This window comes from Arachis ipaensis, chromosome B3, assembly GCF_059453495.1.
Source record: "Arachis ipaensis isolate K30076 ecotype BB chromosome B3, ASM5945349v1, whole genome shotgun sequence".
NCBI classification, from domain to species: Eukaryota; Viridiplantae; Streptophyta; class Magnoliopsida; order Fabales; family Fabaceae; genus Arachis; species Arachis ipaensis.
The window spans coordinates 8,716,232-8,741,414 of record NC_142438.1 but is presented as its reverse complement, the minus strand read 5'-3'; the positions used below and the strand labels follow the sequence as shown (position 1 = coordinate 8,741,414).

Sequence of the window (25,183 nt, the reverse complement as noted above, 5' to 3'; positions counted from 1 at the left end):
GAGCAGATGAATACCAGGAACTGACGCGCCGAGGTCGAGGAAGAAGAAGCTGCGATTCTTGAAGGAGGAAGAAGCACGGACGACCAGACGACGATGGTAGTGCCTGAGAGCGACGGACGGCGGCAGTCCTTGCGGCGGTGGTGGAGAAGCTAGGGTTTAGGGGAGAAGCTGTTATAGGGGTATTCAAAGGGTATTTTTGTCTAATTAAATAAATGAAGGATATTTAAGTCTTTTCATTAAAATTAAATAAAATTTATTTTTTATTTTTATTTAATTAAAAGAGTGTTTTAGTAAAAGTGGTGATATATTATATATTTAAAAAAGAAAAAATTAAATGCTGACGTGGAAAATAAATTCCACTTGTGTTATTGTTATTTGTCCACATTTTAAACATATCGGTACCTATGAATTTATCATCGTACCGTAGCAATCACCTTTTTAATTTAGGGGATTCATATAATTTTGTCCACTAATTAATTTATTTAAGTGATTTGTCTTAATTTTAAATATAATAAATATATAATTATAAAAATTATATATAAAAAATTATAAATATTATATTATATAAAATAACTTTAAATATTATGTTTCTATCATTACCATTACTTAGAGAATTTAATTGCACATAGCCTTATTAAAAGTTCTTAATCATATCAATAAGGTAATAACTATGAAATCTAAACGAAATTTATAAAGGTAGTACGAATACGGTAAGAGTAAGTTTTGTACTATTACGTTGCCCAATTTATTTCCTTTTTTCGTCAGAAAACAATGTTCAACGGATAATTTAGCTGACTCATTAGACTTGAGTGACGACAAATGAAGCTCCTATGCAGAGGATCCAATATCCACAGAGATACACGATTGACACGTAGCCACATTAATTAATTAATCAAGTTAATAGAAACAAGCAGCAATTATTATTTCACTTAGTACTTTTTAGTGAATTTAAAAAATAAAAAAAAGAAAAGAAAAGAAAGGGGTGTCCCACTCTGAGTGGACATTATAACACAGCCTTCTTCTCAGTCCACACTCGCTCTCACTTCCCCCACTGCTTCTCTGTACTTACTGAAACAATGGCAAAACTTGTGTGGAAATCCACACCACCACCACTTCTTTTCACCGTAATTCTTGCAATTTTACTCTCACAAACCCTTTTTGCTTACGCTTCAGATCAACCTTCCAAGAAGACCTTCATCTTCCGTGTTGATTCTCAATCCAAGCCCTCCATTTTCCCTACACACTATCACTGGTACACTTCAGAGTTCACCGACCAACACCGCATCCTCCATGTATACGACACCGTTTTCCATGGCTTCTCTGCGGTCCTCACGGACGACCAGGTTGCATCCATAAGCCAACACCCCTCGGTTCTCGCTGTTTTCGAGGACCGCCGCCGCCAACTCCACACCACTCGCTCCCCGCAGTTCCTTGGCCTCCGCAACCAGCGTGGCCTCTGGTCGGAGTCCGATTATGGCTCCGACGTCATCATCGGAGTATTTGATACCGGTGTATGGCCGGAGCGACGGAGCTTCTCCGACTTGAACCTTGGTCCCATCCCTAGCCGATGGAAAGGTGTCTGTGAAAGGGGAGCGAGATTCTCGCCCAGAAGCTGCAACAAGAAGCTCATCGGAGCAAGGTACTTCTCCAAAGGACACGAAGCTGGTGCTAGTTCTGGTCCGTTGAATCCAATCAACGAAACAATCGAATTCCGTTCACCTCGCGACGCTGATGGCCACGGAACTCACACAGCTTCCACCGCCGCTGGTAGATACGCTTTCCAGGCTAACATGTCCGGTTACGCTTCAGGAATTGCGAAAGGCGTGGCTCCGAAAGCGCGATTGGCGGTTTACAAGGTTTGCTGGAAAAATGCTGGTTGCTTTGATTCTGATATCCTTGCCGCCTTCGATGCCGCCGTCAACGATGGCGTTGATGTGATTTCTATTTCCATCGGCGGCGGTGACGGTATTGCCTCCCCTTACTACCTTGATCCAATTGCAATTGGTTCATACGGCGCCGTTTCCAGGGGAGTTTTTGTGTCCTCATCCGCCGGTAACGACGGACCTAGTGGAATGTCAGTGACGAACCTTGCTCCGTGGCTGACGACGGTGGGAGCTGGCACAATCGATCGCGATTTCCCCTCCGAGGTGATTCTCGGAAACGGAAAGACACTGTCCGGAGTATCGCTATATGCCGGAGCTCCATTGAGGGGGAAAATGTACCAATTAGTGTACCCTGGGAAATCTGGTGTTCTATCTGATTCACTCTGCATGGAGAATTCACTGGATCCGAGACTAGTGAGAGGCAAAATCGTGGTTTGCGATCGGGGAAGTAGCCCTAGGGTTGCCAAGGGTTTGGTGGTGAAGAAAGCCGGTGGAGTTGGAATGATCCTGGCAAACGGAATCTCCAACGGTGAGGGCCTCGTCGGCGACGCTCACCTAATTCCGACGTGCGCCGTGGGCGCAGATGAAGGCGACATGATCAAATCCTACATCTCATCTACCGCAAATCCTACTGCAACTCTCGAATTCAAAGGAACGATCCTCGGAATCAAACCGGCACCGGTTCTGGCATCGTTCTCTGCAAGAGGACCTAACGGCTTGAACCCTGAGATTCTCAAACCAGATTTGATTGCTCCTGGTGTCAACATCCTCGCAGCTTGGACCGATGCTGTTGGACCTACAGGTCTCGATTCAGATTCGAGGAGAACGGAATTCAACATCCTTTCTGGAACTTCAATGGCTGCTCCTCACGTGAGTGGCGCCGCCGCGTTGCTGAAATCGGCGCATCCTGATTGGAGTCCCGCCGCTATAAGATCCGCCATGATGACCACCGCCACCATACTTGACAACAGAAACCAGCCTATGATCGATGAAGCCACCGGAAACGCTTCCACGCCCTACGATTTCGGTGCTGGACATTTGAATTTAGGTCTTGCAATGGATCCTGGTTTGGTTTACGATATCACCAACAATGATTATGTTGATTTCCTATGTGCGATTGGTTATGGTCCAAAGGTGATTCAAGTGATTACTCGATCACCGGCGAATTGCCCGGCGAGGAAGCCATTACCGGAAAATCTAAACTATCCTTCGCTCGTGGCAATGTTCCCGGCGTCTTCGAGGGGATCGTCGACGAAGATGTTTATTAGGACTGTGACGAACGTTGGACCTGCTAACTCGGTTTACACAGTAAGGGTGCAGGCGCCGGCGACGGGTGTGACGGTGTCGGTGAGGCCATCGCGGTTGGTGTTCACTGAATCAGTGAAGAAGCGGAGCTATGTGGTGACGGTGACGGGGGATACTCGAAATCTGAAAATGGGTCCTTCCGGGGCGTTATTCGGGTCGCTTTCGTGGACGGATGGAAAGCACGTGGTTCGGAGCCCCATCGTCCTTACTCAAATAGAACCGTTATAAAGCGCTTTCGGTCATTGTCGCTTTGATCGATGCTCACTCGGGAGTGTCACTTCCGTAACTTGTTCTTGTTCCTGTTCCCACCAATAGACACAATAGAGATTCCTCTTATTTCTTAAGCTTTTTTTCTTTTTTATTATTATTTTAATTAGGGATGTGTGTAACCCCTTTGTTAAAACGATTACGACTAAGGAGGAGGTGTAGTTCTGTTGTTTCACTCCTTTTTTATTTTTATTTTTATTTTTTTGATAAGATAATGTTTTGGGTTTGCTATAGCTCTATAATGTATTTGTAGGCATTTAGATGTCTATTTATACAAAAAAAAGAAAATTGTGGCATGAATTTTAACTGTGTCTCAATAGAGCACGAGTCATCTTGGTTCTGCTGTTATTTTAGTTTTAATTAATCTCAGTGTGTAGTTTCTAATTCTTGCTAAATTATCTAGAAATATTATGATCTAAAATAGACTTTAACATCAAAGGATGTCCCCCAAACCCTGTAGACCTAACTGACTTCAAGTTTGAACGGGGAACAATACAAGACTCGACTCGATAGGGATTAACAAGCTGGCTAGTGTTAATTGGTTGTTTAAACTTTATTAAAGTTCTCATCTACAGTGCATTTTTTTTTCCAAATATGCAATTTTAGTTATTTATTTATTTACTGAATTTTGGACATAAGATGTCATACGTACGCAGTAGAAGTTGAAAGCTGTTTTGACTTGTGAGTTAGGAAAGAGTGAAAGAACGATAATTCCTTTATACAGAGAGTAATACGCGAACACCTTCAAGACTTCAATATCATATTTAATTAGTAATTACCATATTTTCAAGCTTGTTAAGTTTGATGGCCCCATTCAGTCGTTTCCTTTTCTTCAATTCTATTAGTAGATGATGATAGCTGAGGGAAACACGAGTGCATAACTGCATAAGCACTAGTGGTTTAAATGTCAAATTTAAGTTGTTCTAAATAATATCGTGAAGGAATCATTGATTTATTCATACTCTAGGAATATAAAACATTAGTCATCGCTACGAATTTATCAATGTTTTATTTATACTCTAGGAATATAAGAACAACAAACCTAGATTACGATGCCATTTGGGATTTGCTAGCTTCCCCTCAATTACCAATATATTCCTAATTTTATCACAATAAATAATTCCATATTGAAGTAACCAGGGTTGTTTAGAATCTTCATCTTATCTTGTCCTATTGTTGTTTCTGTTCTCTCTGTCTTTTTACCGGTTCACATGGTATCTCAACTCTTATCCTAATTGTTAAATAAATATTCTTGTTTGTCAATGGTAAAAGTTTTTGGATTTGTGCATTGAGCAGCACAAGTACGCGATTACAATAAGTCATCAGGGATCATTATATAAATGAAGTTACCGTTAACTCTGAATTATTTATTCCACTTTCTTTTGGGGCACCCACACTGTTAACGGAAATGAGGTTGAAGTAGTTGGGAAAAACAACCTTTATTCATTCATTTTTCTTACTAGATATAGTTTTTTAACGAATTACAATAACTACCCTAATTTCTTAATCCATTATTGTTGGTTCATACATGGCAGACGTTGGGTCCATAACATAAATCTTATTAGCTACTAAAAGCAAAGGAAATCTGATACTTGGCGTCATGGGAGATTCATTATATCATACATATTAATTAATTGTACTAGAAGTAGTAGTAGTAGTAGTAGTATTTTTCATTTCTTGTTATGTTCATCATGATTCACGACTATAATAATTTAGGGAGCATGTAGTGGAAAAACGTTATATAGATTGGTCCTTCCCTTTGATGCGATTGGTAGTTACAAGGCTTCCATTTTGCTCTTGGCATTTATTTACTCTGATTCTGTATTGCTCCAACGAATATAACAGGTCTTGTTTTGTAAGCTATAGAGAATCCGCATATGTTGACAACCATGTCCACTGATCGTCAGAGAAAACCACCACACATCTGATACGTTCTCCCCTTTTCTCAGCCTTTTTTTGTGGTCCCTCCCTCAATCCCTTGTTCAATTTTTTTTTGTCTTGAATTTGTTTTATCTATGAACAAAACTAGAAGTAACTTTACTACTTGGGGCCATTTTTTGTCAAAAGCCCAATATAAACAACTGTATGCCGTGTTGGGCCCATATTTGAAAGACGCGGGAATTCTTTTGTTTTTTTTCCATCTTTCTTTGTGGGTAAGTAACTGCCAATGTAACCGTCACACATGGCAGACATCTCCACCTCCACGGTTGTAACACGCCTGCTCCACCGCGCTCCTTGCCACGTGTCCCTTTACAACATGTCGGTTTATCCATCAATGCTACGCTATATAAGAACGCTCTCTTAACTTACCGTCTTCATCATCGCATTGATTATACTCCAATCACAACCATGTCGTCGTCACAGCAACCATTCGAGCATGTTTTTGTTACAGTTCCCGGCGTCTTCCTCCACCTCATAGAGAATGACTCCAGCGTCGAACTCGCTTCCGGAGACCTTACCATAACCACCATAAACGAAGGTGAAAACGTCGTTGCCGTTATCGCTGGCATCGGCGACCAAGTCCGGTGGCCGTTGACCAAAGATGTTTCCGCTGTGAAACTCGACGAGTCCCACTACTTCTTCACGCTTCGCGTTCCCAATAATACTCAGAAAGAAGGAGAGGGAGATTACGATGTGTTGAGCTATGGTTTGACCGTGGCTTCAAAGGGTCAAGAGGGTGTGCTGAAGGAACTCGATGAGGTTCTGGAAAGGTATAGTATTCTTTCAGTGGAGAAGGTAGAGAGCGTGCAAGGATGGGAGGTGGTGGTTCCGAGGGAGACCTCGCCGGAGGACATGAAGGTTTCCGGCGAGAAGAAGGAGTTAGTGGAGGAGAGCTCTGCAGCTTACTGGACCACGGTGGCACCCAACGTGGAAGACTACAGTAGCCGGTTCGCTCGGTGGATAGCCGCTGGTTCAGGGCAGGTTGTGAGGGGGATTCTTTGGTGTGGGGATGTTACTGTTGAGAGGTTGAAGTCCGGCAATGACTTCTTCAAGAGGAGGATGCAACCTGCTTCTTCCCAATCTCAGATTAGTCCTCGAGCAATGGAGAGCCTGAAAAGGTTTCTCTTCCTTCCAAGAAATTAAACTATTCTATTATATTCTATTAAATTCTTTTCAGTTTTATGAATATTTATTTGCATATGGACAGGGTTAAAAGGTTGACAAAGATGTCAGAGAAGGTGGCCACCGGTATCCTTTCTGGGGTGGTGAAGGTGTCTGGGTTCTTCACAAGTTCTGTAGTGAATTCTAAAGCAGGGAAAAAATTCTTTAGCTTTCTGCCAGGGGAAATTGTTCTTGCTACTATGGATGGATTCAGTGAGTTACTTGATGACTTTACACATCTTTGATTATCATTATATGAGTTAGGTTTTGAAATGTTGAGTTTGTGTGATTGCAGATAAGGTGTGCGATGCTGTAGAAGTAGCTGGAAGGAATGTAATGTCTACTTCATCTGTTGTCACCACAGAACTTGTTTCCCATAAGTAAGTTCCGTTCTCCAACCAAGTGTGTGTTAGTTAAATGTCCGATGATGTTGTAGTAATATTGACTTTGACTCTATCTTGTAGATATGGAGAGGAAGCAGGGAAGGTGACAAATGAAGGGCTTGGTGCAGCAGGGCATGCAATGGGGACAGCATGGACTGTATTCAAGATTAGGAAAGCACTCAATCCAAAGAGTGTCATGAAGCCTACTACGCTAGCCAAAGCTGCTGCCAAAGCAAATTCTGCTCAACTCAAAGCAAACCAGTAGTTAAATGCTGCAAAATTTTGATATCTAGCATAGTAAAGGGATACATAGTTGTTTTGCTATTCCAGTTTGTTTGTTTAATGCTCAATTCATCTCTCCAATATTTTTCAACGTGTCTAGGATTTTAGTATTGAATGATATAGATAGATGTTCTGTAAAATGAATTGTTTTCATTTCATTTATTGTGATCCATAATGTCTTGTAGGAGAAGTTAAAATCTAATAATGAAGGGGAAAAAGAAGGGTGGTAGATGAGATGAACAAAATGGCCAAAAAAGGTTACATTAACACATTTATACAAGATTATTCATGGTAACTTCAAAAATAAAAAGTGATAATAGCTAACATATAACATGAGATAATAACAATTTCTTGTTATATTTATAGTTTTCTTTATCATGATCATCACCTGCTGTTCTTTTGAGTACTAAGCAGGTTACAAGCACATGAATGAACATGATTAATAACTAGTTTTAAATGGCTTATATAGTCTCGAGATCCAAAACTACCCTATCCATTGAACCTACAGCAGCTACAACTGAAACAAGAACTCAAGTGAAACCGAGTAACTGAAGTCCAAGCCATCGATTACTCCATCTAAGAATCTTCCTCTTTTAAATGTACATGTCTATTGGGAAGTAAACCGTTAAGGGCCAGAAACCAAGTGCTCCAAGTACATCGTTGTAGAAAGACATGAGCATGGCTGTGATGGTTGTTGACAATACAAAAACAACTGTCCTCCATACTAACCGGAATAAGTTCAGTTGGTATACAAGGAAGAGCAATTTTATATTCTGTGGTCGCAAAACCATCCTTTGCCCATTTTCTTGCACACCATTAACGAAAGGATGGTTTAGAATAAATTTATCCATCTACTTTTATATATTAAGAATAGATAAATTTAATTATTTAGTAATTTTTTAATTTTTTTTATGAAAGTAGGGTTATATTATTATCAAAATTCAGGTAATTCATACAAATTAGTTGAGGATCAATATTATACCAATGTCATAAAGTGAATTAGCTTGCATGCAAGTTTTAAAATAAATCTATGCAAATCAAAACAATTAAACTCGATTTACACATTTTTAATATAAATCAAATCCATTACATTATAATGTACATGATAAATCGAATCAACTCTTTGATTAAATATTTCTGCAGCATATATATGTAAATCAAATCTAGTTGATTCGATTTATTACTTGTATAGATTATTGACATTTTTTTAATTTAAAACATAAATATCAATAAAAAAATACACTTATTTATATTTAAATAAAATATAAAAAAATTAAAACAAATAAAAATAAATATACAATTTTTGTATTTTAGTTAAAATTTTAGAAAATTTATATTTTTATAAATGTATGAATTTAAAATGAAATGATAAACAATTTCTAAAATTTATTAAAAATCATCCTTTATTAGAATAATATAAAAAAATTAATATAAAGTAGAATCCCTCCAAAATGACATAAAAATAAAAAAAAATACTATATCAATTAATTATTAGTTACTTTGTAAAATTAAGTATAAAATTTATTATTTTAACGACGTTAATGTAATATTATTCTCTATTTAATTTGTTTATGTAAATTATCCAATTATTAATATCAATAGCTACCACCATCAACATGGCCATTTTCAACAATAATCCTTGTGTACTTGACTATTATAAATAAAAGCATCATTAAAATTAATTTTTATTCTTATTTAATAGATTTAAAAAAAAATAGATTTTCTTAAAATAATAATGTTTGGAGTCGAAATATATATTTTATTGTCTTAAGTGAAAATGGAGAAGGAGCTGGTTTGTCGTTTGTGTCTTTACTCATTCCCATTCCTCTCTTTCACATTCATTAATGTCATCGTCACAGAAACCATTCGACCATGTTCTTGTTACAATTCCCGGCGTCTTCCTCCACCTCATACAGAATGACTCTAGCCTCCAACTTGCTTCCGGCGATCTCACCATAACCACCATAAACGAAGCTGAAAGCGTTGTCGCCGTCATCGCTCGCGTCGGCGACCAAGTTCAGTGGCCGTTGACGAAGGATGTTTCCGCTGTAAAACTCGACGAGTCCCACTACTTCTTCACGCTTCGCGTTCCCAATAATAATCAGAAACAAGGAGAGGAAGATTACGATGTGTTGAGCTATGGTTTGACCGTGGCTTCAAAAGGTCAAGAGGGTGTCCTGAAGGAACTCGATGAGGCTCTGGAAAGGTATAGTATTCTTTCAGTGGAGAAGTTGGAGAATGTGCTAGGATGGGAGGTGGTGGCGCCGAGGGAGACCTCGCCGGAGGAGATGAAGATTTCCGGCGAGAAGAGGGAGTTGGTGGAGGAGAGCTCTGCAGCTTACTGGACCACGGTGGCACCCAACGTGGAGGACTACAGTAGCCGTTTCGCTCGGTGGATAGCCACTGGTTCGGGGCAGGTTGTGAGGGGGATTCTTTGGTGTGGGGATGTTACTGTTGAGAGGTTGAAGTCCGGCAATGACTTCTTCAAGAGGAGGATGCAACCTGCTTCTTCTCAATCTCAGATTAGTCCTCGAGCAATGGAGAGCGTGAAAAAGTTTCTCTTCCTTCCAAGAAATTAACCAATTCTATTATATTCATTTCTGTTATGTTTTCAGTTTTATAAGGTAGTGTAATATTTAATTGGATTTGGACAGGGTTAAGAGGTTGACGGAGATGTCAAAGAAAGTGGCCACAGGGTCCTATCTGGAGTGGTGAAGGTGCCTGGGTTCTTCACAAGTTCTGCAGTGAGTTCTAAAGCAGGGAAAAAATTCTTCAGCTTTCTTCCGGGGGAAGTTGTTTTTGCTTCCATGGATGGTTTCAGTGAGTTACTTGATTACTTTACATATCTGCATGCACAATGCATAGAAGCAAAGGAATTGGATTTTGGATATTGTGTGTTTGTGTGATTGCAGATAAGGTGTGTGATGCTGTGGAAGTAGCTGGAAGGAATGTAATGTCTACTTCATCTGTTGTCACCACAGAACTTGTTTCCCATAAGTTCCGTTCTCCAACCAAGTGTTTGTTAATTGTCAATTATATGTCCTATGATGTAGTAGTACTATTGACTTTGACTCTATTTTGTAGATATGGAGAGGAAGCAGGTAAGGTGATAAATGAAGGGCTTGATGCAGCTGGGCATGCAATGGGGACAGCATGGACTGTATTCAAGATTTGGAAAGAACTCAGATCAAAGATATAGTATTGAATGATAGGACTGTATTCAAGTTCAGGTAATGCTCAACGCGTCTAGAATTTTAGTGTTGAATGATATAAATAGATGTTCTGGAAAATGAATTGTGATTCGTTTAATTGTTGCAATGACATTATTTGATCCATAATGTCTTATAGCAGAAGTTAAAATCTAATAATGAAGAAAAAGGTAGTAGGTAAGTAGCAACCTTGAGGAGATGAAAAAAATGGCCAAAAAAGGTTACCCTTGTATACAACATTATTCATGGTAACTTCAAAAAAGTGATAATAACTCACATACAACTTGAGATAATAACAATTACTTGGTATGTGTAGTTTTCTTTATCATCATCATCATCACCTGCTGTTCTTAACTTTTGAGTACTAAGCAGGTTATAAGCACAAGATTTAACAAGCTTAATAACTAGTTTTAAATGGCTTATAAGTCTTGAGATCCAACACTACCCCAGCCATTGAACCTACAGCAGCTACAACTGAAACAATAAGGCAAGTGAAACTGAGTAACTGAAGTCCAAGCCATCGATTACTCCATCTAGGAATCTTCCTCTGTGAAATGTACATGTCTATTGGGAAGTAAACCGTTAAGGGCCAGAAACCAAATGCTCCAAGTATTCCAACTACATCGTTGAAGAAAGGCACGAGCATGGCTATGATGGTTGTTGACAACACAAAACCGGTCCTCCATACTAACCGGAACAAGTTCAGTTGGTATACTCCAAGAAAGGGAACAACAATTTTATATTCTGAGGTCACAAAACCATTCTTTGCCCATTTTCTTGCACACCATTTCTCAACAAATGCAAATAAAGGCTGGCAAAATACCTGCATATTCTTCAAGTTTATTGAAAGAACAAACAAAAATGGATCAAAATTGATATAATATATGATAAGAGTAATCAGTAATACCTGATATGCACCAACAAGATGCACAACAATTGCAAAGTTGGCAATGTCAAGAAGCCAGTAAGGATTATAGAATCCAAAACCAGTTAAGAGGTTTCCAGGTGCATTGTCTCCAAAGGCTGCATATCCCATGCATCCACAGAGCAGATAGAAAACGGTGGTGACTGCCACGCTGAGCACAGTGGCCTTCCTCATGGTCTTGTACTCTGCAGGGGGAGATTTTATGGTGTCCTGAATTTCAATGAGGATAATGGAGAAGGAGTATGCAAAGGCCATTGCTCCCAGAGCTTGCATACTTCTCCATATCTTCTGTGTCTCTGACTGTTCCAGCTTGTGTCACTGTTCCAATGCTTATTCCTGTTAGGCTTCCTTTGAAGCTTCTGTTTTCTGCTACTTTTCCAATGCCAAGGCTCAATCCAACTGATGAATATGTAAAGGACATGATTGCTGCAACTATGGACAGCCACCATACTTGATCAAAGTCAGGTATTTGAGAGAATATCACCTCTGCTGTACCAAATGTTATCATGTACCCATTGCTTGACATGTGGCATGGATCTTCTCCATGGCTCTTATGATAGCAGTTTGACCTTTTTATTGCCCTATATATATATAAGAACAAAATTCATTCACATTAATGAGTAAAACATATAGAATTAAGGAAAGTTTTCAATTGTAACAGATATTTTGGTAATTTTAGTCATTAGTCCCGAATACTGATATTTTTAGTATACTTGAATCATTTAACATGCTATTATTACTCACATCATACTGACAGAGGCAGCAATAGTATACCCAATTGCAATTCCAAAGAGATTGAAATATTGGATTAGGCCACATATCTTGACCTTTCTACCCCCCAAGATGTTCTTGACTGCTTCCATGTAGGTGTAATTTCTGTGTCCAGTGACAAAATCAGTGGTTATGTAACAAAGTGTAAGTAGGTTGGAAGTATAGAGGTTGACCAATGCAAAGAGAAGCATGACAAGTGGTCCTGCAATCCAACCAAGTTGAGCCACTGACCATGCTAGTGAGAGCACTCCTGACCCTATCACTGCAGTTATGATATGAGCACTTGCTGTCCAAAATGTCCCTACAATAATAAAGTAAAATAAATGTCATCAGCTTTGAATGTTGCAGGTCATATGCAAGTATGTTATAAAACATTCTAAAGTGTTAAAATAACCTGTTCTTTTGGAGCGACCATCATCATCGAAGCACTTAGAATAATTGGAGAGAATGTTAATTGGTTTTTCAGCTTCCGTTGGCTTTTTTGGGTGCACTTCTACTTGTAAGTAATGCTTCACATCATGCCTCTCTTCTATCTGTTATATACAAACAAGTAACAAACATTAGTATAACCCAACGTCATGATTAAACTAAGGACAATGATAGAGTGAATATTTGTTAACTTGGTCTTACAATTCCTTGGTGAATTCTGCTAGGAAGTGTTCTACTTCTTGACAACATGGTTAATTATTGATTAGAAGAAAGTGGATAAAATGTGAGGGATACTTTTATAAAGAAAATAGATGGGGTTTTATAGGCAAATGCGTTGAAACTGTATTACTGTATAGTAAGGTGTGATGTGAAACACTTTACATTATGTGCAATTGTGCACTTTCCTTCTATGTAACACGTTTCATTGTTAGGTAGAACATTATAATCATTCCAAAATATGAATTATTACTCCCTTATGGGAAAGATTAGCTTTTACTTTTTAGCTTCCAATCAATGCCAATTTGGACCATGTTTCATTTGAGGATTACAAGCTGCCAAGGATTGCATCTGTGCATGGGTCCATGAAAAATGCCACCTACATGAACAATTACTTTATTAATATCTACAGACATATTAGGATATTTTATTTTCTTTATCTATTTTCTGAGATATATTTATAGATTTAAATAAGTATAACTATTGTACATACCCGGCCCAACACTAAGGCTCAGGTCCAAATAAGATAAAAAGGCCCAATTCAAAGATTGGTCTTCGCTACTCACTGACCTCCTCAGAAGAGGTCGGATACGACACAGACTCCACCCCAAAGAAGTCGGGATAGCAGATTAGCTGACAGATAACACTTATTCAAATAAGTAACTGCCCCTAAAATCTCTCAACACACTTCCAGGAGGCATATCTCAAATTCCCTAAGATAAAGGGATGGTTATCCACCTCAAAAGGTGGCACTACTCCAACGGTGGTTATTGGTTCACCGCTATAAATATCCTGACACCCCTCAGGTATCTCTAAGTTCCAATATCTCTAAACCTGCTTAACCACATGCTAACTTAGGCATCAGAGTGTCTTTGCAGGTACCACCCCCATTCTTTCACCTACACAACTCGGACGGCGGCTCCCAGACGCATAGCAAGTCGGAGACCACCCTCCTCTAGCGCTTGGGCCTCACAAACAAGCCCAACCACCATCCGGTTCTAGGTAAGCCCCGAAACATTGGCGCCGTTGTCGGGGACTTGGAGCTCAACCCTTGATAATGGCGGATGATCAACAAGATGGTCAGACAAACACTCGACGTGAATAAGATGCAAGCATGTTAAGAATAAACTGTAATAAGTATCTATGGATACCAGAAATCCCGTAAAAACTTCTCCCAATGGACAGAGGATATCAAATAGGGATGATGATTCTACTTCTACAGGATGGACAACGACATTTGTGCTGAATTACAATCTCAGAAAAAATCATGATACCCACTCATGGTAATGGAGCAGTTGCATCTTCCAAATACACAGGTTTTTAAATAAATAAAATGTCTCATATTGGTCAGTAATGGAAGAAAGAATGGAAAACATTGTTGATAAAAACAATGAAACATTTCTTTTCAACTTATGTCAAAAAATGCAGCATCAGCCAATTTGAATGCAACCCAATCCGACAATAGATTGATGAATCCTGTTTTTTATTCATTAGATTCACAATTTCACATATCAATTACAACAGAGCAGTGAATAATACGAAAAATTCACATGGCACATCTTTTGTTGGTTGCTCACAAATTACATCACTGCCAATGAATATGGAAAGAAATAATCCTGTGGTAGAATTTGATGTTGTTTACACACCAATAAAGATGGACGTGGAAGAAAATGCCACAAACAAAAGAGAAGAAAGCACCGTCCCAAGGCCATTGTAGAAAGCAAACCAAGACGAACTCGAAAGCCAATTGAATAAAAGAATTTTCAATTTAGAAAATTCAATTGGCAAAAGAAGTTACGTGAAAAAAAAAAAGAGAATAAACAAAAGTCCTACTACTCCAGTAGAAGAAGTAATTAGTCTGATTAAAGACTTAATAGCAGAATCTATAAAAAAAATGGAAGACTTAGTCTTCATTGGAGGGGACAATCCTTTCTCTAAAGAGGTCATGCGTGCAAAAGTTTCAAGAAATTTTCAACGTAGATTCCTATGATGGACCTACTGATCCATATAGCCATCTCAACAATTTCAAAAGAAGTCTCCTGATCGAAAAATACAGTACAAATTCTGACCTCTTTTAGAGCTCACAGAGAAAAATTCGACTTCCTTTAGAGTTCACAGAGAGAAAAATTCGACTTCTTTTAGAGCTCACAGAGAAGTCTGACCTCTTTTAAGGTTAGACTCTACAATGAGGTCTAAAACCTCATTGCTCACAAAGAAGAATCCGACCTCTTTAGAGCCGACAAGGGAAAAATCCGACCTCTTTCATGATCAACTCTACAATGAGGTTGAAAACCTCAAAGATTATCAAAAAGAAATTTCGACTTCTTTTAAAGATCAGAGTCTCCAATGAGGTCGAAAACCTCTAAACTTAGAAAGAAAACCAGACCTCTTTCCAAGCTTAAAAAGAAAAATCCGACCTCTTCTAAGGATCCAAGCTTATGAAGATAATTTGACCTCTTCTAAGGATTCAAGTCTACAAATGAAAATCCGACTTCTTTTAGAGCTTACGAAGAAAATCCGACCTCTTTTAAAGGTCAGACTACAATGAGGTTTAAAATCTCTGAACTTGTAAAGAAAAATCTGATCTCTTTAAGAGCTCACAAAGAAAAATTCAACCTCTTTTAAAGGTCAAACTTTACAACAAGGTTGGATAAGCTTAGAACTTACAAAGAAAAGTCCGACCTCTTTCTCGAGGTATGACTTCAAGAGCCAGATCCCAAGCATAAATGGCCATAAAGAAGTCATACGAAGAAATTTCTCAACTGGCAACCTTGTCTTGATCCAAAATGACATCAGGCTAAAGTCGGACGAAGAAAAGCCAACATAAAAATGAAAAGATCCCAACAAAGTCACTTAAGACTTGGAAAAGAACTACTACAACATACTCGACTTATTCGAAAATAATCTGCTTAGATTGTGCCATGTCTACAACAAAAAGGATACTACAACCAGAAAGCACACCTTACTTCCTAATGCACGCTTTTTCTTACTTAGAAGTAACAAGATTTCAAGTGGTGTAAGAAGTTATAAATACAAATCGTGGTCTGACCTCATTAAGCCACTTGTACTAAAACAAGCTGGCAAGGGGCAAACCTAAAATGAATCGCAAAAATAACTTGAGGACAGCGTGATGATAATCAAACATCAACACGAAGAGAATGCAAACCCGACCTCACAACAATTTGTTTAAAACAAGTTGAAAAAGGATGGTGGTTTGTAAGAAGGCCTCTTAAAGCCAAGAGATAAGTATTCGACCTTACTAGGTTGACACAACAAGTATAAAACAAGTTATCCGACCTCCCAGAAAGAGAGTCCAAAATAACTTGTAAAAATCACATAGCAACAAATAGTAAGATTCAAGAATGGCATGACTGAATGCTCGAGTCCAAATTTTATGAAGCTCGATCTCGAGTAGGGGCACTGGCTTATTATGAAAGCTAAGTCCAAAATTATTAAAAACCAAAGACAACATTCTACAGTGATATCAGAGCACAAAAAAAGAACTCGACCTCCTTCCAGAAATCTGAGAACAAACTCAGATAAGAAAAGAGGCTTTGAGAAATTCTATAATGAAGTTGATAACATTCAAGCTCAAAAAGAAAAGCCTGACTTCCTTCTAGAAATTTGATAGCAAACTCGGATGAGAGAAGAGATTTTGAGACAAAGGATGGCTACGAGATTCACCGCAAAAGACCTCATCTTGATAAGAAATAATGGCGGGATACTGAGGTCGGGTGAAGGAAAGCTGAGAGGACCTACAATATTATTGAAGTCTTAGAAAAGAAATACTACAAAGTGTCTGACCTCAAGGGTGAAGAACTGCCAAGGTCGCGACACACCTCCAATATAAGGAGATACTACAATTTCTTATGGAAATTGATTTTCTACAATTAACACACACCAATTGAAGCTCGATAAACCGCGAAAATCACGGGCCGATCCTATAGAAATCACCCGGATGAAGCGACGAGGAACCAATTGGTGGAAAGAAGCTACATACGCGAATTGAAAAGAAAACACCTCGAAACAGTTCGGGCCAAACGGGTTGAAAAAGTTGTGTTTAGAATAAATCGCAAAAGTAACTTAACTAAATATGCCCCTTGAGGCATAAATACGATTTAACAACTCGACCCACACAGGTAACAAATGAATCGTACAAAATCTCAAGCCCACGATCTCATCTCTACAAGTTCTAAAAATAAACGACCTAGTCGTATAAAATGGAACAATCTCACAAAAACAAGTTGTTTAAAGAAAACTTGTTCTAGCATTCATAACAACATAAGGACAACTCGGATTAAACGAGTTGTGCCAGCCAACCATATTTTCAACGAAATTGTGTCAAGTACAAGTTGTGTCTATCTAAAAGCAAAGCTTGAAATAAACGATTTATATCAAAATAAGTCGTAAAAAATCAGAATAAGTTTCAGAAAGGTGATTTGTATTAAAACAAGTCATGTATCCTCAAAACAACTCGAATTGAACGAGTTGTACAAAACTAGGACAAGAAATATTCTTTGGTTAAGTAAGATGTGCTAAAACCAATCATACAGAGCCTACAAGCCCGAGTTCAAATACTCAAATCCAACTCTTAAGAAAAAGAGATTGAACTCGAGTAGGGGCACTGTTCATACCCTGACCCAACACTAAGACCCAGGTCCAAATAAGATAAAAAGGCCCAATCTAAAGATTGGCTTTCACTACTCACCGACCTCCTCAGAAGAGGTCGGATACGACACAGACTCCACCCCAAGGAAGTCGGGATAGCAGATTAGCTGGCAGATAACACTTATTCAAATAAGTAACTGCCCCTAAAATCTCTCAACCCACTTCCAGGAGGCATATCTCAACTTCCCTAAGATAAAGGGACGGTTATCCACCTCAAAAGGTGGCACTACTCCAACGGTGGTTATTGGTTCACCGCTATAAATATCCTGACACCCCTCAGGTATCTCTAAGTTCCAATACTCTCTAAACCTGCTTAACCCCATGCTAACTTAGGCATCAGAGTGTCTTTGCAGGTACCACCCCCCATTCTTTCACCTACACAACTCGGACGGCGGCTCCCAGACGCATAGCAAGTCGGAGACCACCCTCCTCTAGCGCTTGGGCCTCACAAACAAGCCCAACCACCATCCGATTCTAGGTAAGCCCGGAACAACTATATTAATTATTTTATTTAGATTTTCAGAATTTAATTAAAAATAATAGTCAAGTATAAATAACGTCTTGAAATTTTGGTCTCTAATATACCGAATTCACTTTACAACCCTTATTCATCAGAAAATAATTATTCTATTAGGAATTAGACATGAAGGGAAGAATTGAATAAAAACAAAAAATGTAGACTTGATTTTGCAGAATTGGAAGAAGATAGTAATCCTTGGATATTATTATTCTCAACAAAACATTGACCCCTCGAGTGTTCCATTCATAAATTACAATGTCAGGCTTAAGATTACTATTCTGTGTAGCAATATTGGGGATAATCTTGCTCTGACCTCCCTAATCCACTTAGGTTAGTAATAATTAGTCCACTAGTTGTGTAACATTACTTTTGAACTTTTTGATGACGCATCTTATTCATGCAAATAATCATTTCTACCCAAGTTTTCTCAAGAAATTAAACTAATACAGCTTCTATATAAAGAACTACTATTTTTATTATAGAAATTTAAAAGCATGCTAATAAATTAATAATAACTTTTCTTTTAGTAAGTTGCTTCTACAAATTAAACAGTCAACAACATATGAATCCAACACTTGCATATTATGGTGACTAGTTCCCTCCACCATACTTCTTGTAACCTAGGATAATAATGATGAGTATTCGGTGAAAAACAAAACTATTAAAAGAAAAGACATGCCCTTTGACTATTCTTCAGGAGGAAAATGCAGAGTGTTACTTTTTTTTCTCCTGTGCCGATGACAAAACACCACTTAAAAAAGTTTTAAAAAATTGATTTTTAATTTCTCATGCATGTGCCAATAACACAACACCACTTGCAAAAAAAACAACAATAACAACAACAATAAACAAAGCCTTTCATAAAATATCGTGTCACTAGCAAATTAACAGATCCAAAAATTAAAACATTACACATTCAAAATTTAGAAGTTATTAGCTGCTTTTAATTAATTTGTCATATTTATCCATATCGGATATCTAATCCAAGATATTCCATGTCGTGTAAGTGTGCTTAAACATGTTCGAAAGGTGTTTAACCTACCTTAGTTTGATCAGTAAAAGAAAAGGTAACAGTAATATAAGTGGTGATTATTGTACCAAAAACCAATGCTGCTTGATGTTGGTGGAGTAGGGGAATTATTATTATATTCTATATGATAAACACGGATGCACAGTTGACAATAATTGTAAGAGATTATTGGAGATTATGAAGAAAAAAAAAAGATAATCGGTTCAATCAAGAAAATAAGCTTATGAATTATGATCAACAATGTACTAATTATTAGGTATGGTTCTGAATAAATCCAAAAACTAATTTCCACGTGTATCAAAGCCTTATTCTTAGGTTATATTCGTGTGCCTCCCACTTAGTCACTCCATTGAAGAATGTAGATGGATTATAAGTTTTTTGCGTGCCTATTCTCATAAAAATATTTTTATGTGAAGATAATAATTAAAATATTAATACATATTATATTAATTATTAAATAATTTAATCAAATATATTAAATTATTTAATAATTTTTAATTATCTTTACATTAAGATATGTTTACACGAGTTTTTACCTATAAGTTTTATATAACTATGCAAACGAACGAAGTGGGGCGTACTGTCAAAAATGGATGGAAACCAAACCATTTTATCGCACAAAATGAAGCAAATTTTTAAAATACTTGTCTCTGTTAATATATAAAACAGAAAAATCTTATTCTATAGTTGCTTAACAAAGTCTTTTAGCTTGGATCAAATGAGAAATTGTGGTTCTAAACTTCTAATTGCTGGTTTTATTAATTCTCTCACTTGAATACTTTTTTTTGTCTTCTGGATTTTATGTGTTATGCTACAAAGTACAAACCATGCTCACACAACAATAAAGAGTTGGGTTTCGAAATAACGTGACTAATCTTGTAAATAAATTAGAGGCTAAATTTTGCTTTGAAGCTGCAAAATTTTGATATTACCACTTTATCGCATCGTTGCCCTCATATGTCACTGCTCACTTCATCGATAAATAATATTGAAAATTAAACCAAGTGAATTGCTATGAGAAAAGTACAATGAATATACCCACCAAAAACAAAACGGAAAAACTTATATTGGAAAATGATATATAGTTAGATTTTTGAACAATACAAAGGAGGTCCTAATTTCAAACTCTACTTTCATGAACTCAACATGTGATAATCAATGTTAGTCAGGGGAATCAATATGATGAATTCAGAAACCGATACCGAGATTGCATACCATAAAAACTTGGCAAAATAACTTACATTACTATTTCCCCCCGATTAAGCTCTTTAACAATGTAGGTAGGAACATAATATCATCCACTAATGAATAAAAGATCTGTCACCCGACGTTGGACAAAGCCTAGAAAGGGAAAAGAAAAAATCAGAGCTCCTTATCCTTATCTTTTGCTTTCTTACGGGCCAAAAACCGTTCTTTTGCTGCGGTCACAGCATCTTGACTTCTTTTGTGATGATCAGGCTTTGGCTGGCAAGTTGATGACTGTTCAACTGAATCCTTTCCTTCCACAGACCCCTCAGAATTTGGCTTCATATCTGAGTGATCAACAGTTCTGTTGGAAGGATTAGAAGTTTCACCCTGATCCACATCGTTTTCCATGGAAGACTTCACAGGTGAATTCTGCAATTCATCTGGCACATCATTATGCTGGTGTTGATCAGGTGCATCATGCTTTGTGTCTTCGCGTGTCTCTGCAGTTCTTTGCTCAGCTCGATTCTCATGTTTCCTCCCCCGAGGATCTTGTGCACCATATGCAACATTTTTATCAAGGTTTGTATAAAAATCAAGCAAAAAGTCCTTCTTCTTTGTAACCTATATACAAATATGAAAATTGTATGTCAGCAGTATGCAAGAAACAGAGAATTGGAAATATAGGAATTGAACCATAAAGAAGTACATCAATTCAATTAGGAGATATGGAAGAAAACGAAAAGCAAGACTGTTCTTCCATTACCAATCAAGCTGGCAACCAAGACATGATAATTAATATGGGAAATTTTTAAAATGCTAGAACCTACATCATCTCTCTCCTCTTGAAGTTCACGCAGTCGTTCTAGCTCCATCTGTCTCTCACGTTCAGCAAGCTTCTTTCTGTAAGCTTCAGTAATAAATTTGTCTTTGTCAGCATAGAGGTGGTCATCTTTGCTTCTCTCTTTGGCAATCTTTTTCTCATAAACAATATCGCGATACTGTTCTCGCTCTTTTGCCTTTTTAATCAGATTTTGGATATACCTTGGCTGCATCACAAAATTTGCAGGATGATGACTGATGAGTGGCAATGTCAATTGGCATGAAACTGAAATTTTTTTTTTGGAATAATAATAATAATAATAATAACAATAATAACTCACTCACAAAATTATAACACAAAAAAATAATTTTTAACCATAAAACAAGAAGCATATAGACCAGAGACTTTATGTATTAAAACAAAGTGTTGATTACAAATCAACCCTGCTTCAAGAAGGGCTGCATGCCATTGTGACAATCACACTACCACTACCATACTATATTTATTAATCGTAGATATAGAGCTTCATATGCTACTTGCATACTTGATATATATATATATTTGGTTATGTTGTTATATCTTTATAAATTGGACTTTTGCTATGCAAATGTGTCCATCTTCAATGTTCTGTATCATAATTCAAGCCCCGAAACAAAAGGGATTTGAGAAGAAAATTTGGCAAAAGATTATGTTGCATAAAGTATTGAAATTCTACATGCTGAAAATTAGTCCACAAAAATGATTTAATAGAACAAAGATCACGTCATTCTGAAAATAATTACCATACTTTTCTCTCTTCACGATCTTGTATCAATGGGCGGGCAACTTTCTCTTTCATTTTGTCATAGACTCCATCATAATCAAATACAGTTGGATCTTCTTCTAAGGCTTTCTTTTGCTGCTCTTCAACCTTCAAGTTTAACAAACAACACCCACACACACAAGGATGTGAGATTATATTTACTTAAGCAACAAACAACAACAACAAAGCCTTGTCCCACTAGGTGGGATCGGCATTATATTTACTTAAGCAAATAAACTAAAAAATATAATAACCATGTAATTCACAAGTTCTATTATACTAGAGAAGCATCAACTTACGTCCTTAAGAGTCTTTTTCTTATTAGCTTGGAGAGCGATTTCTCTCTCAACATCATTCTCTTCATCATCATTGAATCCAAATGGTGCTGCAAGGGGAGGCCTTTTTGGCTGTTGCTTCTGTTTTGCAGGCCTAAGGTTTAAGCCGTACTTGCTCATTTCACCAACCTTCTTTGCCTCTGTTTGAACACAAAGCAAAGAAAACACTCTTTTTATGATCCAAATTAATTTGTATCAATCCATAAGGCTTTAATCACCAGAATTTACATGAAACAATGTTTTTAAAAAGAAATGCAGCTGATATTACTCGAAGAACAAATAAAGACGAGTTCCTGTAGATGGAAAATGAAGAAGAGAATTTTGGGAATAGGGTTCAAAACAAAGCAGAGAAAGATGAAGTAGCTCAGGATTGGGTATTTATAGGTTTTGGATTGGCAATAAGATTTACATTGCAAATACAAAATACACCTACACAAATACGTATGTCATATGAAAAATCATATAAGAAATTATCATACTTACTTTCGAAAAGCTTTGATAATCATGTTATAATTTATTTTTTGAAGATAATAAATCTAGAAAATCCTGCACAATTAACTAATAGTCAATTCATAAAAACCTTAAATAATATTATATCCTTGTAAATAATTTTATATCAATGAGACATTCAAGTTAAATTCCACTTTTATCCATCCAAGTTTATAGTGATGTTTCAATAAAATCAACTAGAGAAACAAAGACTGTCTCTAACATATATTGATATATATAAACCAAATAGTTAACAAGTAGCTGAATTGTCATCTCCCCTAGCATATCTTGTGTAATTCTGTTGCGTATTCAATTCTTATTACCACTCCCAAACCCAAAAACTTCAAGATAAAAATATGCGTGATAACGATAAATTCAAATTCAACAATGGCACAAGTTAGTTGTTTGCACAGCAGCTGACTAATTTTGTAATTCAATAATGTGTACACTGAACCATTTTGTTTAATCATCCTTAACTCTGTTTGAAAAAAACAACAAACACAAGTAATAGTGCTTCTTCAGCAACAACACCCACAATCATCTCATCATCATCATCATCAATCACTAAAACTAATCAGCACCCTCAACAACATTCTTGCTATAATAATGGTTCCAATCTTCTTCATCAGCATTCCTTTGTCTTCAATATTACTGACATATATCTTACCATGTTTAGTTTGTTATTACCATGTTGGTTCTTGTGAGTTGCTGCAATGACATTATATATAGATTTGGTTTTGTGCTGTCTTCAATACTTTAGTGAATGGACTTGGAAATTTTGTTGGGTGCATTTTATGTTATCTATATTCTATCTATAATGCTACTAATTTAAGTTCTCTGATTTGAAAGATTTTGGAGTCTAGTTTTATTGACCTGTATAAAAGTTCTCTCTTAATGATAAACTACAAATAACCTTTCTACTTTTCTCAAGATTATTGATTATACAGGGGTCAAGCATCTTTTCTACCAATCATTTTGATTTTATTAGAAAAATATCAATTGCTGTGAATGCTGATCATTTTGTGGCTGTTCCATCTAAATTCAAAATGACAGCAATCCAAAATCCAGATGAATATATCAATTCATACGACAATCAACATCATTAAATTCAGCAATTCATCTGGTTAATTCACCAAAACTCAATATAGCCGAATTCAACAGAGCAGAATTAAATTTATTCAGCAAAATTCAAATAAAAATTCAACAGAGCAGAATTTTAATTTATATAGCAAAATTCTAAAACTGAACTTAGAAGAACTCAACAGAACAAGAACTCAGAAGAACTCTGCATCTGAATTTGTGAACTCCAATCTGCCCTATATTCTTCACTGAATAAAAATTTAATTGAAAAAACCAAAAGCCCATGAACTCAAATCTTCCCAATTCATACAGTTTTGTCACCAACACCAAATACACAAAATTAATTGAAAAACAAAAACAGTGAAGCACTCACCGCGGGAGAGGCGGAGAACACAGAAGGTCAGAGCCAGATGACGACCAACGCTTCGGTGACGACGACAAGCAGACGACAACCACGATGATGCTAAGCCGAGGACCAGACGACGCCAATGCTTCGGTGATGGTGACGCTTCGATCCGCGACGGTGACGCTTCGACACGCGACGGTGACGCTTCGACACGCGACGGTGAGCTTCGCTCTGGCCTTTGGTGGAGGTGACGGTGGCGTTTGTGAAGGAAGAAGGTTTGAGGAGAAATTTAGGGTTGGGGGTGACTACTCTTCGAAGAGGAAAGTGGCTCCAGCAACGTTATTTTTACCTCAGCCCCTTTTTTCACTTTTTTTAACCCAGCGCAAAAACGACGCCGTTTCGTGGCTTGGGGAAAACCGGAACTTACTGAAACCCGGGCGGTTCGACCAGTTCGCCAGTTAACCGCGGATTTGATCGGTTTTTCATCGGTTTTTTACAGGATGGTTTTATAAGTGAATAGGACCGGCTATTTGGCCGATTTTTTGTTAATCCGATTGAACCGGCCGATCCGATCCGATTTTTAGAACCTTGGTTTTGTCTCTTATATTTTTTTTGGTAAAAAATCACACTTTATCGGGTCACAAAAAAAATCATACTTTATCCTCTAAGATAAAATTCAAAATTTAGATAATCTAAATCCATATAAAATAGGAATATTTTAGTGATTTTCTATATGAATATAGGCTTTACAACTAATCAAAATACTTAATTAAGTCCAATCAAGTGTTTCAAATTCACGCGCCCACGCTTCACCCATGTCGCTGTTCTTCTTCACCCCTGTCACGCACGTTCTCCTCCTCCTCCTCTTACTCTTTTTTTCTTCTCATTTGAATTTTTTTTCTTCCTTTTCCTCCTTCTCCTTTTATTCCCTTTTTTCTCACTTGAATTTCTTCTTTTCCTTCCTTTTTCTCCTCCTCCATTATCATTATCGCATGTTTTCTTCTCATCTTCGTTCTTTGTTGCATTTTTCTTCTTTTTCTAATCTTCTTCCTAATAATTTTGCAGTATTATATATTTTTTCTTCTTTATTTGATTTTTTTCTTGTTTTTATTTTTGTTAATAGAATAAAATAA

The 25,183-nt window shown here is 37.2% G+C and overlaps 4 protein-coding genes and 1 pseudogene across 7 annotated transcripts; 3 read left to right on the top strand and 2 right to left on the bottom strand.

The window, feature by feature from the left end:
* The first annotated feature begins 924 nt into the window (after nt 1-924).
* LOC107628768 (subtilisin-like serine protease 2) lies at nt 925-3,755 on the top strand. Its single transcript, XM_016331367.3, has one exon. It carries the CDS (start codon nt 1,077-1,079, stop codon nt 3,414-3,416), a length of 2,340 nt encoding a protein of 779 aa, XP_016186853.2. The 5' UTR covers nt 925-1,076; the 3' UTR covers nt 3,417-3,755.
* Nucleotides 3,756-5,645: 1,890 nt separating this feature from the next.
* LOC107628770 (protein EARLY-RESPONSIVE TO DEHYDRATION 7, chloroplastic) lies at nt 5,646-7,467 on the top strand. Its single transcript, XM_016331369.3, has 4 exons — nt 5,646-6,514; nt 6,604-6,770; nt 6,853-6,937; nt 7,022-7,467. The coding sequence occupies exons 1-4, from the start codon at nt 5,805-5,807 to the stop codon at nt 7,203-7,205; spliced, it is 1,146 nt and encodes a 381-aa protein (XP_016186855.1). The 5' UTR covers nt 5,646-5,804; the 3' UTR covers nt 7,206-7,467.
* Nucleotides 7,468-9,006: 1,539 nt separating this feature from the next.
* On the top strand, nt 9,007-10,560 carry LOC107628771 (protein EARLY-RESPONSIVE TO DEHYDRATION 7, chloroplastic-like; annotated as a pseudogene). Its single transcript, XR_015907114.1, has 4 exons — nt 9,007-9,776; nt 9,877-10,042; nt 10,135-10,219; nt 10,307-10,560. The product of XR_015907114.1 is annotated as a protein EARLY-RESPONSIVE TO DEHYDRATION 7, chloroplastic-like (transcript).
* A 79-nt stretch (nt 10,561-10,639) lies between these two features.
* On the bottom strand, nt 10,640-12,877 carry LOC107628769 (amino acid permease 3-like). 3 transcript variants are annotated; one of them, XM_088507792.1, is made up of 6 exons: nt 12,758-12,877; nt 12,522-12,660; nt 12,101-12,428; nt 11,339-11,937; nt 10,797-11,254; nt 10,640-10,733 (listed from the first exon to the last, which is right to left on the bottom strand). In XM_088507792.1, exons 1-4 carry the CDS (start codon nt 12,803-12,805, stop codon nt 11,574-11,576), a joined length of 879 nt encoding a protein of 292 aa, XP_088363918.1. In that variant the 5' UTR covers nt 12,806-12,877; the 3' UTR covers nt 10,640-10,733; nt 10,797-11,254; nt 11,339-11,573. The 3 variants fall into 3 exon arrangements, with proteins under 3 accessions (XP_088363918.1, XP_088363919.1, XP_016186854.3); XM_088507793.1 differs by having other exon boundaries at nt 12,540-12,660; nt 12,758-12,848; XM_016331368.3 differs by having other exon boundaries at nt 10,640-11,254.
* Nucleotides 12,878-20,025: 7,148 nt separating this feature from the next.
* On the bottom strand, nt 20,026-24,391 carry LOC107628772 (uncharacterized). Its single transcript, XM_016331370.2, has 5 exons — nt 24,078-24,391; nt 22,100-22,275; nt 21,786-21,908; nt 21,006-21,224; nt 20,026-20,799 (listed from the first exon to the last, which is right to left on the bottom strand). Exons 2-5 carry the CDS (start codon nt 22,253-22,255, stop codon nt 20,353-20,355), a joined length of 945 nt encoding a protein of 314 aa, XP_016186856.1. The 5' UTR covers nt 22,256-22,275; nt 24,078-24,391; the 3' UTR covers nt 20,026-20,352.
* Nucleotides 24,392-25,183: the final 792 nt, after the last annotated feature.

Excerpts from the sequence above, each read along its gene's own strand:
- LOC107628768 (XM_016331367.3), top strand. The coding sequence starts at position 1,077 with ATGGCAAAACTTGTGTGGAAATCCACACCACCACCACTTCTTTTCACC.
- LOC107628770 (XM_016331369.3), top strand. The coding sequence starts at position 5,805 with ATGTCGTCGTCACAGCAACCATTCGAGCATGTTTTTGTTACAGTTCCC. Across the intron at positions 6,771-6,852 it reads TGCTACTATGGATGGATTCA|ATAAGGTGTGCGATGCTGTA; the intron begins GTGAGTTACTTG and ends GTGTGATTGCAG. Across the intron at positions 6,938-7,021 it reads ACAGAACTTGTTTCCCATAA|ATATGGAGAGGAAGCAGGGA; the intron begins GTAAGTTCCGTT and ends TCTATCTTGTAG.
- LOC107628772 (XM_016331370.2), bottom strand. The coding sequence starts at position 22,255 with ATGAGCAAGTACGGCTTAAACCTTAGGCCTGCAAAACAGAAGCAACAG. Across the intron at positions 21,909-22,099 it reads AGAAAAAGACTCTTAAGGAC|GTTGAAGAGCAGCAAAAGAA; the intron begins GTAAGTTGATGC and ends TTAAACTTGAAG. Across the intron at positions 20,800-21,005 it reads TTCAAGAGGAGAGAGATGAT|GTTACAAAGAAGAAGGACTT; the intron begins GTAGGTTCTAGC and ends ATTTGTATATAG.
- LOC107628769 (XM_088507792.1), bottom strand. The coding sequence starts at position 12,805 with ATGTTGTCAAGAAGTAGAACACTTCCTAGCAGAATTCACCAAGGAATT. Across the intron at positions 12,429-12,521 it reads TGGTCGCTCCAAAAGAACAG|GGACATTTTGGACAGCAAGT; the intron begins GTTATTTTAACA and ends TTATTATTGTAG. Across the intron at positions 11,938-12,100 it reads GCTGCCTCTGTCAGTATGAT|GGCAATAAAAAGGTCAAACT; the intron begins GTGAGTAATAAT and ends ATATATATATAG.